General features: G+C 44.0%; 1 protein-coding gene across 10 annotated transcripts in view; it reads left to right on the forward strand.

Moving 5' to 3' along the window:
• The window catches only part of ADGRL3 (adhesion G protein-coupled receptor L3), a 504,270-nt gene that overhangs the window by 196,293 nt on the left and 295,174 nt on the right, over positions 1-12,803 (forward strand). For all 10 annotated transcript variants that reach the window (XM_035097281.2, XM_060268958.1, XM_060268959.1 and 7 more), the window contains exon 4: positions 1,181-1,394. In XM_035097281.2, the coding sequence (XP_034953172.2) occupies positions 1,181-1,394 (214 nt within the window). The remainder of the gene's footprint in view (positions 1-1,180; positions 1,395-12,803) is intronic.

Below are 12,803 nucleotides of genomic sequence, written 5' to 3' on the forward strand. Positions count from 1 at the left end.
TTTATTAAGGAACACAAGTGAGTTGAGGTTTATGTTCTGTAAATAGATGCAAATATATCCTTCGGCAGGGTATCTATTTGTTAATGGGGCCCTTTCAAAGTCCAATCTGTAAATAAAGGTTACTGATTTCAAAATGGCTCCACTTTATAAAAAAGAAAAATAGATTCCATTTGTGTCACATTTCAAAAACTGCAAATGCCATTACAGTACAGGATATAATTGGACTCCACAATGATAACTTCTTCATTGGGCTATCGGGAAGCCCAGGTGAGCAAACAGAAGAGATCCACAGGTCAAATACAGGACTCGTAGAAGAAGAGAAAATAAACACAAAAAAGGCTGAAGTGAAATACTGGACTCATAGGAAGTAATGGAAGGAGAGGGGTCCAATATACCTCATCCAGAAGAAAATTTCAAATAAGAAAAGGGTGTTGTAAGTTTGCACTACAAAAGTTGTAACTGCTGTTTCAGGCCAAAGCAGTTTGGAGCAGGATTAACTTTTTGGGACACCTGCAGTCATTTGCAATGTTTTGCTTTTGCTTTATTTTAGTTTTTTGTTTTCAGAGGAATGTGACAATTATTATCACTACTGCTGGTACTGCTATATCAAAAGGGGGTATACTCCAGTGCTCTTGGTGTAACCACATTTAAAAAACAATAATGTTATAGGCAGAATGTTAAATGTTTTACATATCCTGTTTTAAGGACTGACTTGGGATAGAACAGACCCCAGTTATCTTAGGTGTTTGGTAGCTTCACTTACCATTCATTTCAAGAGGTGGAAAAAATGGATCCTTAATAACTTAGTAAGTTAAGTGCATTTCATTTTTAAAAATCTGAAAAGGGGGGCATTTCAAACCCCACAGGGCAGCTGACCTCACAGTTCTTGTGGTGTATGAAGTGGGTCTGGTTTGAAAAAAAAATATTTAAAAATGTACATACATTTTAACAGCTTTGGGGTTTCACGTCAACACTATTAGCACTGTGTGTGTTAAAAAGCCACTGGGGAGGTGGTGGTGGTGGGGAGAAATTTCCAGTTCTGCAAGCAGTTTAGAAAAATGACGCTGCACATTTAAAACTTTCCCCGCAAAACTCTACATATGTCCATGTTATGAAACAAAACCCCTGACTTGAGTCCTGCTCTGCATGCTAAACATAGAGGTTTCTCTCCTCTCTACAGCTTTCAGCCGTGCCCCTGTTCCGATGGCAGTGGTCCGAAGGGAACTCTCCTGTGAAAGCTACCCAATTGAACTGCGCTGTCCAGGAACAGATGTTATCATGATTGAAAGTGCCAACTATGGCAGGACGGATGATAAAATCTGTGACTCTGATCCTGCTCAGATGGAGAATATCCGCTGTTATCTGCCAGATGCCTATAAGATTATGACTCAAAGGTAGGTGTTTGACATTCTTGCACGATGGATTTTGTTTTAATCTTGCTTGGTATTTATGAACTTCTCTGTTTGTATGAGGCTGTATAGGCTCTTGAAATGCCTGTGTTTGAGAGACTAAAATCATTCCGCGAAATGGCTGCTTCCGGAGGCCAAATATTTTGTTGTGCAGCAACCCTGCAGCCCACACCATCACTTTGAATCCCTATTTGATATTAAACCCCTGCCTCCCTGGTTTCTTGAACACATCAGTTTCCCTTACTCTGCTTACCTCCGTCCTTTCCCTCTCCCTCCAGCACACAGTCTTGCCCCTAAACTGTGGCTGAGGTTTTCTATGACAATAGCCTGATCATTTAAATTGTGAATTACTGCTCATTAACTTCAGGTGTGTCTTGAATGCATTCATAGACTGACCTCCCACGAGAGGTGGTGGACTCTCCTTCCTTGGGGGTTTTTAAGCAGAGGTTGGATGGCCATCTGTCATGGATGCTTTAGCTGAGATTCCTGCATTGCAGGGGGTTGGACTCAATGATCCTTGGGGTCCCTTCCAACTCTTTAAGATTTTGTTATTCTTGACACCCGGTCCACCACACCTATAGCCTTTCAACGTTCTCCAAACTGGGACCCACAAATAACCCTTCATATTTCTGCAACTGTTTTTTGTTCACATTCTCTCAGCAATTGTTACAACAGTCCTCTAAGATTAGGTGGACTGCTTAAGGTCACCAAGTGAGTTCATGCTAGGGTTGCCAGGCTCAATAGTGGACAGGACTTCTGTGCCTTTAATTGCCCTGCTCTATTTTGAGTCTGGAAACCTTAAAGAGAAACCAGCAGACCCTTTGCTTGGAAATTAAACAAAGGGTCTGCTGGTTTCTCTTTAAGGTTTCCAGACTCAAAAGAGAGCAGGGCAATTAAAGGCACAGAAGTCCTGTCCTCTATTGAGTCTGGCAACCCTAGCCAGGGTCCAAATTCAAACTAATAATATCCAGATTCATTACTTAGCTTTGGCACTGTGACAGTTTCTCTCCACCATCAGAGGACCTACTATTTTCAACAATCACATCTGGCTTGTCTTTCTCTTTTCCCTTCTCCTTTCCTCTTTTTTGAATTAAAAAAAAAACCGAACCAAAACCTATACACCCATATCATTCTGCTGGTGCAACCCATCTTAGATCAGGACGTGAGGCTGATGTGTGGGACACCTCCCACCAGTTGGAAGATCAATGCACTTACATCTCACTAAATATTCCTTAGATATGTATCCTCTGTGCTAGAAATCCCTCAGGCACCATGCACATTTTGCAACTGGTGTGGGTCCAACTGCAACCACATGGAGATCTCTGGATGCCAGGTTGGCAACTGACATCTCCATCTGGCAGGCCCCTCCAGTTTTCTTATCAGGTAAGCAGAATAGCTTATTTATTGCATTCATCTCCACCTTTTTCTCCAAGAAGTACATGGTTCGCCCCCCTTCTTAGTTAATCCCTACAACTGTGAGATAGGGTAAGAGGTTGTGACTGGCCCAAGGTCACCCAGTGAGCTTCATGACTGAGTAGGGATTTGAACCCTGCTCTCCCAGGTCCTAGCCTGACACTCTATCCACTAGACCACACTGGCTTCTTAGAGAACTTCTGCCATGGGGCAAGTATATAAATTAAGTAGTAAAAAATATGGGGAAAGCAATATGAAGGGTCTGAAACATTTTCCTTGAAACTTGAAATTTGTTTTATTCTTGATTGTTTTATTTGATATTTCAATGTATTGCAAACTGCTTTGATTTTTTTTAAAATATCTATATAATGCGGTATAGAAATGAAATGAATAATAATAATAATAATACATTTCATTGGAAAAAATGGTGCCCAGATTGTGACAACTGCAAACTAGGTTTAAGGTGCCAGTTGGTGCTTAGCTTATATATCTGTGTTTCTAACACCGGGTATCCTTTCTGCAATACCTAGCTCCTCCCAACTGGAATGAACGTAATTGTGTGTAAAATATAAACTCAGTACACACACACACACACACACACACACACAGTGCATGATAAAGTGCAAACATGAAAATGTGATTCTTGAATATGGGACATTGACATGATTCTTCTATTCAATGTTTGCTGAATCTTGACTAATATTTGTTTGCAAAGGAAGTAGAACTTTAAATGACTGCCATTGCTTTGTTTCTAAATTCCTGGTTGTTTACATTTGTGGTAAAAACCAAAACAAGATGCACTTTTCATCGGTTTATTTGTAATCCCCATTAATTTCAGGGGTAGGGCCATTTAAATACTAGGGGGCTAAATACTAGGCTAACCTTCATCCCAGAATAATCATTTTATAGCTGAGCCTCTGTGAGATTTATTATAATGGGAAATGATGGCATGCTGTAACCGGAGAGTCTTTGGCCTTGTGGTTTACATCTGTAATTTGTGTACTGTATACAAAGTTGCTTTCTGTGGACGTTTCAGCTGTGGAATTATTTGTCATTTGTTAATCACTTAGCTGGAATGCAGGATTTGTGCATTTCAAAAAAAAGTCTTTGGCTTTACTGGGAACATCAAGTTCTTTGGAAAACAAATGATAATAAAAACAAGCCTGGGTTGAAGGAGGGGACCTATGCAGCCTCGCACCTGTGATGTGTTTAGATGTGCTGCTTGGGTGCTGATGTGCATTACAGTTCAAAACATCTGGAGGGCCCCAGGTTGGCAAAGGCCGCATTAATTTATACAAATGGTGTCTCCGTGTGACAATTGTCCCAGTATGTTTTCTTGCATGGAGCAAGCATCAATGATAAACTGCCCCTGAGATGATATGCGTATTTTGTCAATGGGTGCCTGGTTTGTAATAGCCCGTAGGGCATGGAAATCGCCATCTGATTATTCACCTGCAGGCACCAATTGATGAACACACCTGCATGAACAATCTTTGAACGACCATAGTTCTTCCCGGCGTATGTGCGGTTTTGGGTTCAGGCTTTCAGGATTGGTTGATGAGAAAATAGAGTGTGTGAAACAATACAGTAATCAACTTCATTTTATTGTAGTATTATGTGTTAACACCTTGCAAGATGTTACATTTAATGTTGGCATCACTCCAGAACACTGATTGAGTTTTATCGAGTCTGATTTCTTGGCATGGAATCAGTGGTGGCCAAAGCCATAATAAATTGATATTAGACTGAAAACCAAATCCATGCCTCAACGGAGAAGCTTTACCTGGTGGTGAAACCCTAGAACAAGGAGCTCCACAGTCTTTGTGCACTTGTCCTCACCAATGTCCACACCAATGTCCTCACCAATGCCCTTTCACTTGTCCTCACCAATGTCTGCTTAATGGGAAACACAGAATGATCTCTGCAGTTGACTCTAGGAAATGGGCAGAATGGTAAGGGGGAAAGCAGCTCTTAAAAGCATTCCAGCCCTGAACCATTGGCCTTGATTTGTGGAGTAGAGTCACATGCTCCCTCCACGTTTGATGGCAATTTGTACCCACTGAAGTTTCCAGGTGCTGTTTTTGAGTGGCCTGTCAGGCTTGAGACTGAACTTCATGATAGGATAGATAAAAGGAGACTCGGGGGAGATATGATAGCCTTCTTCAAATATTGAAAGGGCTTTCACATGGAGGATGGAGCAAGCTTCTTTTCTCCTGCTCCAGAGGGTGCCAATGTTACAAGAAAGGAGATTCCAACTAAACATCAAGAAGAACTTTCTGACAGTAAGAGCTATTCGACAGTGGAACAGACTCCCTCAGGAGATGGTGGGCTCCCCTTCCTTGGAGATTTTAAAGCAGAGGTTGGATGGCCATCTGTCACGGGTGCTTTAGTTGAGAGACCGAAGGAGTGTCTCCACCCCCATCGTTCAGTCTTTTTCAATTATACAAATAACATAATTAAAAGCACCATATTATGCCTAGGTTCTGTTGTCTTAAGTCCCTTGTTCAAGTCTCCTGGGGCCTTTCACAGTCTCGCTTTATACTAGCACACATTCGAAGGACCCAAATCACGTGCACCCTTTTCAGGGATGGATACATCCAAAGTTATCCAACAGATCTTATCAAGTTTCTCATTAGTTATGACCCACTTATAGTTTCACTAAACGCCATTGGCAGTCTTGGACAGTTTTGCAAATATTCCTTATAATCTGTTAGTGGGGAGTGCATAGTTGAAGATGTTTATCATTATTTGCTTCTCTGTTTACAAGGAGGTCAGATGGAAATATTTGGAGCAACTCCTCAGGCATCTTTTAATGGCCAAATTGGCAAAAATTGAATTCTTGTTAGCTAATACTGAAAGTAACCTTGCTTTTTCAGTGGTATTTGTATGATGAAATTTCAAATCAGTAATTATGTTGGATTGTGTTAGTGATTATTTTTAAAAATGTGTGTGTGTGTTGTGCACATGCACATACGTGTTTGTGTGTATTGCCACCATTTTGTTGTATAGTGGTTTAAGGGAATCAAAGGACTGAGTGATTGTTGCAGTTTCATTACACATAAACTTGATTGCACTTACTTTTATTAAAATATTTCTAGCACATATTTTGGGACAGTGCCCATCCAAAGTGGCTTCCAGCAATAAAAATTACAAAAATGGGAAATAAAAAAAAACCTAAAACCATCGGATTCACAAACACGAGTAAAAAACAAAAAAGACATAGAGAGCAGTAACTAATGTCCAGCCAATAAAAATATCGATCAAAAAAGTCCCCAAGAGCCAGTTGGAAGAGGAGTGTCTTAAAGGCCAGAATCCCTGAATTATGGGAGCCTGCCACAAATTCACTGGCACAGAGTTCGAGAGCTGTGGGGTCACTATAAACAAAGCTTTCTCCTCATAGTTGGAGACTCTGAACTGTCTTTAAAAGCAACCCCCATGCAGCATACAATGCAGAGGTCAATGTGACGAGGATATAGGCTATATGTGACCTCCCCAGGTAGGGAGGCATACCATCCAATAGGGCTGGCCCAGGATGTTTTGCCACTTCAGGCAAAACTGAAAATACCACCAGCTTTGCCGCAACGGCTGCCTCCTTCATTGCCTGTTCTTCCCGTGCTGCCACCACTGCCTCCGCCTCTTCTGTGTCAGGCCACCTCCTTGGTACAGTCATACCGCAATTCGTTCCGGGGAGCCAGTCGCTCCCCAAGTTCGTCGTAAACCGAGGGGCTCTTCTGCGCATGCGCAGATTGCTTCTGCACACCTGCGCGCCATGGAACCTGGATGTAAACACTTCCGGGTCCGCGGCAGTCGCAAACCAATCGGTCGCAAACGGAGGCGGTTGCAAACCGAGGTATGACGATATGTGGATGCAGAGGCAGGCAGGCAGGCAGGCAGCTGGGCATGGAGGAGGTGACTGTGGCGGTGCGTGCCCAAAGGAGGCCTTCCGCCTGAGGTACCTGTTTCACATCACTTCATAGGTAGGACAGCCCTGCCAGCCGAAGCTGAGCAAGTGTACTCCTGACTACCAATGCCACTAGGGCTTCCCTAGTGCTGAGTCCAGGAGAATTCTGAAACTGAATACTTGGTCTTTTAAAGGGGGGTGCCACCCCATATTGAACCAGTGGTAAATCTCCTTCCAGAGCCAAGGATTTCGCACCTTGCAGCACCTCTGCCTTGATTTAAGCTCCATTTGTTTGCCCACATTTATTCCAGAACTTACTCCAGGTATTGTCTTAGGATTTCAACTGCCTCCCTGAAACCAGAGGATAGAAAGAGAGGTAGAATTGTGACGACAGTGCAACTCAGACCTTGGAGTACCGTCCCCCTCAGCAGTTTCATGCAGAACGATGTTGAAACACGTTGTTTGCAAGAAAGGCCCCGCCACTAATTTGGAGCTTTTCTGAAGACCTTTCCCTCCCTCTCCATTACTCGGAGGTGATTTTGCGAACCCCACATATTCCCCCTGCAGCTAGCTTCTGTTTTGCACTATCTGATTAAGCAGTTCCTCAGATTAAGGAACAAAATCCCAAACCCCTGACCTCCATCATTGTGTGAGCTCACGACACCTTCCCTCTGTGCGGGAGAAGCGCCAAAGCTGCTCCTGTCATTGTTTCTGCAGAGCATCTGAGGCTTGTTGAACACAGTGACGGTTAATTAATACCTGTGGAGGAACACTTCAGATGAGAAAGAGTTGTCACTGACACTTTGTTCTGCTGCCTGAGAGAGGTGTGCTGCATTTCTTTAATCAGCCTGCCATGGATGGGTGCAAGAGCCCAGAGCAAGTGTTTCTTTTAAGTGCCAGGTAAAGGCTAAAATGTGCCGAAAACCAGAGCTGGGGACTCTTCAGAAAAGTAGCCTGGAAAAGGTGGGGCGAGGGGTGGAATGGAAGAAGGGAACCTACCTGCGAGCGCTCCAGTTGGAGAACAGCCTTTACCAAAGGTGTCATGGGCTTTGAAGAAACTCTTATGTCAGGACGCAAGGGAGAAACATGCTAAGAGGAAGGCACACTTGGCAAATCCACACCGTGATCAACTCCCGCCTGGAAACCAATGTCCCCACTGTGGAAGGATGTGCGGATCCAGAATTGGCCTCCGTAGTCACTTACGGACTCATTGTTAAAACCGTGTTTATGGAGGACAATCTTACTCGGTTATGAGTGATCACCGAGGAGGAGGAGGAGGAGGAGGAGGAGGAGGAGGAGGAAGAAGAAGAAGAAGAAGAAGAAGAAGAAGAAGAAGAAGAAGAAGAAGAAGAAGAAGAAGAAGAAGAAGAAGAAGAAGCGAGAGCCATTTACCCTACAAGTCAGCATTGCAATTAACCCCTTTGCTCGGACAGAATAATAGTTTATTTGAGGTGTTGTTGTTTGTTGTTTAGTCGTTTAGTCGTGTCCGACTCTTCGTGACCCCATGGACCAGAGCACGCCAGGCACTCCTGTCTTGCACTGCCTCCCGCAGTTTGGTCAAACTCATGTTCGTAGCTTCGAGAACACTGTCCAACCATCTTGTCCTCTGTCGTCCCCTTCTCCTAGTGCCCTCAATCTTTCCCAACATCAGGGTCTTTTCCAAGGATTCTTCTCTTCTCATGAGGTGGCCAAAGTATTGGAGCCTCAGCTTCACGATCTGTCCTTCCAGGGAGCACTCAGGGCTGATTTCCTTAAGAATGGATAGGTTTGATCTTCTTGCAGTCCATGGGACTCTCAAGAGTCTCCTCCAGCACCATAATTCAAAAGCATCAATTCTTCGGCGATCAGCCTTCTTTATGGTCCAACTCTCACTTCCATACATCACTACTGGGAAAACCATAGCTTTAACTATACGGACCTTTGTCGGCAAGGTGATGTCTCTGCTTTTTAAGATGCTGTCTAGGTTTGTCATTGCTTTTCTCCCAAGAAGCAGGCGTCTTTTAATTTCGTGACTGCTGTCACCATCTGCAGTGATCAAGGAGCCCAAGAAAGTAAAATCTCTCACTGCCTCCATTTCTTCCCCTTCTATTTGCCAGGAGGTGATGGGACCAGTGGCCATGATCTTGGTTTTTTTGATGTTGAGCTTCAGACCATATTTTGCGCTCTCCTCTTTCACCCTCATTAAAAGGTTCTTTAATTCCTCCTCGCTTTCTGCCATCAAGGTTGTGTCATCTGCATATCTGAGGTTGTTGATATTTCTTCCAGCAATCTTAATTCCGGCTTGGGATTCATCTAGTCCAGCCTTTCGCATGATGAATTCTGCATATAAGTTAAATAAGCAGGGAGACAATATACAACCTTGTCGTACTCCTTTCCCAATTTTGAACCAATCAGTTGTTCCATATCCAGTTCTAACTGTAGCTTCTTGTCCCACATAGAGATTTCTCAGGAGACAGATGAGGTGATCAGGCACTCCCATTTCTTTAAGAACTTGCCATAGTTTGCTGTGGTCGACACAGTCAAAGGCTTTTGCATAGTCAATGAAGCAGAAGTAGACGTTTTTCTGGAACTCTCTAGCTTTCTCCATAATCCAGCGCATGTTTGCTATTTGGTCTCTGGTTCCTCTGCCCTTTCGAAATCCAGCTTGCACTTCTGGGAGTTCTCGGTCCACATACTGCCTAAGCCTGCCTTGTAGAATTTTAAGCATAACCTTGCTAGCGTGTGAAATGAGCGCAATTGTGCGGTAGTTGCAGCATTCTTTGGCACTGCCCTTCTTTGGAATTGGGATGTAGACTGATCTTCTCCAATCCTCTGGCCATTGCTGAGTTTTCCAAACTTGCTGGCATATTGGGTGTAGCACCTTAACAGCATCATCTTTTAAAATTTTAAACAGTTCAGCTGGAATATCATCACTTCCACTGGCCTTGTTATTAGCAATGCTTTCTAAGGCCCATTTGACTTCACTCTCCAAGATGTCTGGCTCAAGGTCAGCAACCACACTACCTGAGGTGTACGAGACCTCCATATCTTTCTGGTATAATTCCTCTGTGTATTCTTGCCACCTCTTCTTGATGTCTTCTGCTTCTGTTAGGTCCTTACCACTTTTGTCCTTGATTATGGTAATCTTTGTACGAAATGTTCCTTTCATATCTCCAATTTTCTTGAACAGATCTCTGGTTTTCCCCATTCTATTGTTTTCCTCTATTTCTTTGCATTGCTCATTTAAGAAGACCCTCTTGTCTCTCCTTGCTGTTTTTTGGAAATCTGCATTCAGTTTCCTGTATCTTTCCCTATCTCCCTTGCATTTTGCTTGCCTCCTCTCCTCCGCTATTTGTAAGGCCTTGTTGGACAGCCATTTTGCTTTCTTGCATTTCCTTTTCCTTGGGATGGTTTTCATTGCTGCCTCCTGTATAATGTTACGAGCCTCCATCCATAGTTCTTCAGGCACTCTGTCCACCAAATCTAAATCCTTAAACCTGTTCCTCACTTCCACTGTGTATTCATAAGGGATTTGATTCAGATTGTATCTTACTGGCCCAGTGGTTTTTCCTACTTTCTTCAGTTTAAGCTGGAATTTTGCTATAAGAAGCTGATGATCTGAGTTACAGTCAGCTCCAGGTCTTGTTTTTGCTGACTGTATAGAGCTTCTCCATCTTTGGCTGCAGAGAATATAATCAATCTGATTTCGATGCTGTCCATTTGGTGATATCCATGTGTAGAGTCGTCTCTTGTGTTGTTGGAATAGAGTGTTTGTGATGACCAGCTTGTTCTCTTGACAGAACTCTATTAGCCTTTGCCCTGCTTCATTTTGAACTCCAAGGCCAAACTTGCCAGTTGTTCCTTTTATCTCTTGATTCCCTACTTTAGCATTCCAGTCCCCTGTAATGAGAAGAACATCCTTCTTTGGTGTCATTTCTAGAAGGTGTTGTAGGTCTTCATAGAATTGGTCAATTTCACTTTCTTCAGCACCGGTAGTTGGTGCATAAACTTGGATTACTGTGATGTTAAAAGGTCTGCCTTGGATTCGTATCGAGATCATTCTGTCATTTTTGAGATTGCATCCCATTACAGCTTTTGCCACTCTTTTGTTGACTATGAGGGCCACTCCATTTCTGCTACAGGATTCTTGCCCACAGTAGTAGATATGATAGTCATCCGAACTGAATTCGCCCATTCCCTTCCATTTTAGTTCACTGATGCCCAGGATGTCAATATTTATTCTTGTCATCTCATTTTTGACCACATCCAGCTTACCTCCACTCATGGTTCTTACATTCCAGGTTCCTATGCAATATTTTTCTTTACAGCATCGGACTTTCCTTTCGCTTCCAGGCATATCCGCAACTGAGCGTCCTTTCGGCTTTGGCCCAGCCGCTTCATCAGCTCTGAATCTACTTGTACTTGTCCTCCGCTCTTCCTCAGTAGCATGTTGGACGCCTTCCGACCTGAGGGGCTCATCTTCCAGCGTCATAACTTTTATATGCCTGTTGTCTTTGTCCATGGAGTTTTCTTGGCAGGGATACTGGAGTGGCTTGCCAGTTTAGTCAAAACTCTCCACTATGACCTGTCCATCTTGGGTGGCCCTGCATGGCATAGCTCATAGCTTCTCTGAGTTATTCAAGCCCCTTCGCCACGACAAGGCATTGATCCATGAAGGGGAGGTGTATAACTGGCCAACCCAGCAGCACCGTGATTCTGCAAAGGAGTATGTCACTGGATGTGTTGGTAAATGACTTCCTGCTGGTGAACATTCTAACCTTACCTGTGAATGTGCCTACAATTTTAAGTCTTCTTTACGCGGATAATTGGAGTGTATTAATTTAATACTTCTTAATCTCACACTGCCTCTAAATTGTTCAAGGTACCATGCAGCAACCGTATCCCAGTCTCCCCCCACCCCTTCACACAAGCCCTGTGAGAGAGTGCCAAGAGATAATCCCGTAGCTATAGTTAGGCAATGCTTTTATTCGGACCAACTAGGAGTAAGCTTTGAGGTTCATCAAGCTGGATGTTTTGCAAATAAAAAATAAAAAAATTGGCGATGAGGGGATTCTAAAGATGGAAAAGCCAAAACCTGCAAATTATAATAGTCTTAAAATGGATCGGGAGACTTAATAGTTTGGGCTGTGCTTGGTGCAAATAAATCTTGTGTGGTCTGTTTTGGAAAGTACCGAACGTAGCCATGCAAGAAAGTGATCATAGAACTGTAGGAATATTACAGTCTACCACCTAATTATGAGACTTTGCCTATAGGGGAATGAACATGCATTCCAACCACTGGATTAAGTGACCTAATTTGCCTTCAATTGACTTTTGTAACACCTGAAATTAATCTGTAGCATTAACAGAAAAAAGACCATGCTTTTCTTTATTTCTGCTCACGGTGTCACAGGGGAACCCAGTGTTCATTTAGTGCTGGAGACGGAGCCAAATAGCTGCTCATGTTTATATTTTCAAAGGAAGACTAACCACCTTTATTTGTCCCTATAGTTCAGGGGTCCCCAAACTATGGCCCCCGGGCCGGATGCGGCCCAATCGGCCTTCCAATCCGGCCCGCGACGACCCCCGCCGCCCGCTGCCGCCGCCCGCTCTCACGGCGCGCGGCGCAGCGACGATCTTAAAAATCGCCAAAAAATCGCCGAAAATCCTTTGTGCGCATGCGTATGGGCCTCTCCTGACCCGGAAGAGGTCATTTCTGGTGCACTTCCGGGTCAGGGGAGGCCCATACGCATGCGCACAAGCGATTTTCGGCGATTTTTTTCCCGCACGGGCGCGTGTGCGCATGCGCACGGGCGCGCACTCCCCCGCCCTCCGGCCCGCTGCGCGCGCACTCCCCTGCCCTCCGGCCCACCGCGCGGTCGGCGCGGCGGGCACCGGCCCGTCGCACGGTAAGTCTGGGGACCCCTGCTATAGTTCTTGCGCCAAGCAAACTCTAATCTAAGTAAACTGCATAACACATTCTACTTTAAAACAATTGCAGTCTGCATACCTGGCTTTTTCATCTTCACCCCCTCTCCTATTCCTTAATATTCAGTGTGATTAAGATTTCTGGTTACAGTCATACCTTGGTTTGAGAACGC

Source organism: Zootoca vivipara, chromosome 16 (genome assembly GCF_963506605.1).
Source record: "Zootoca vivipara chromosome 16, rZooViv1.1, whole genome shotgun sequence".
In the NCBI taxonomy this organism is placed as follows: domain Eukaryota; kingdom Metazoa; phylum Chordata; class Lepidosauria; order Squamata; family Lacertidae; genus Zootoca; species Zootoca vivipara.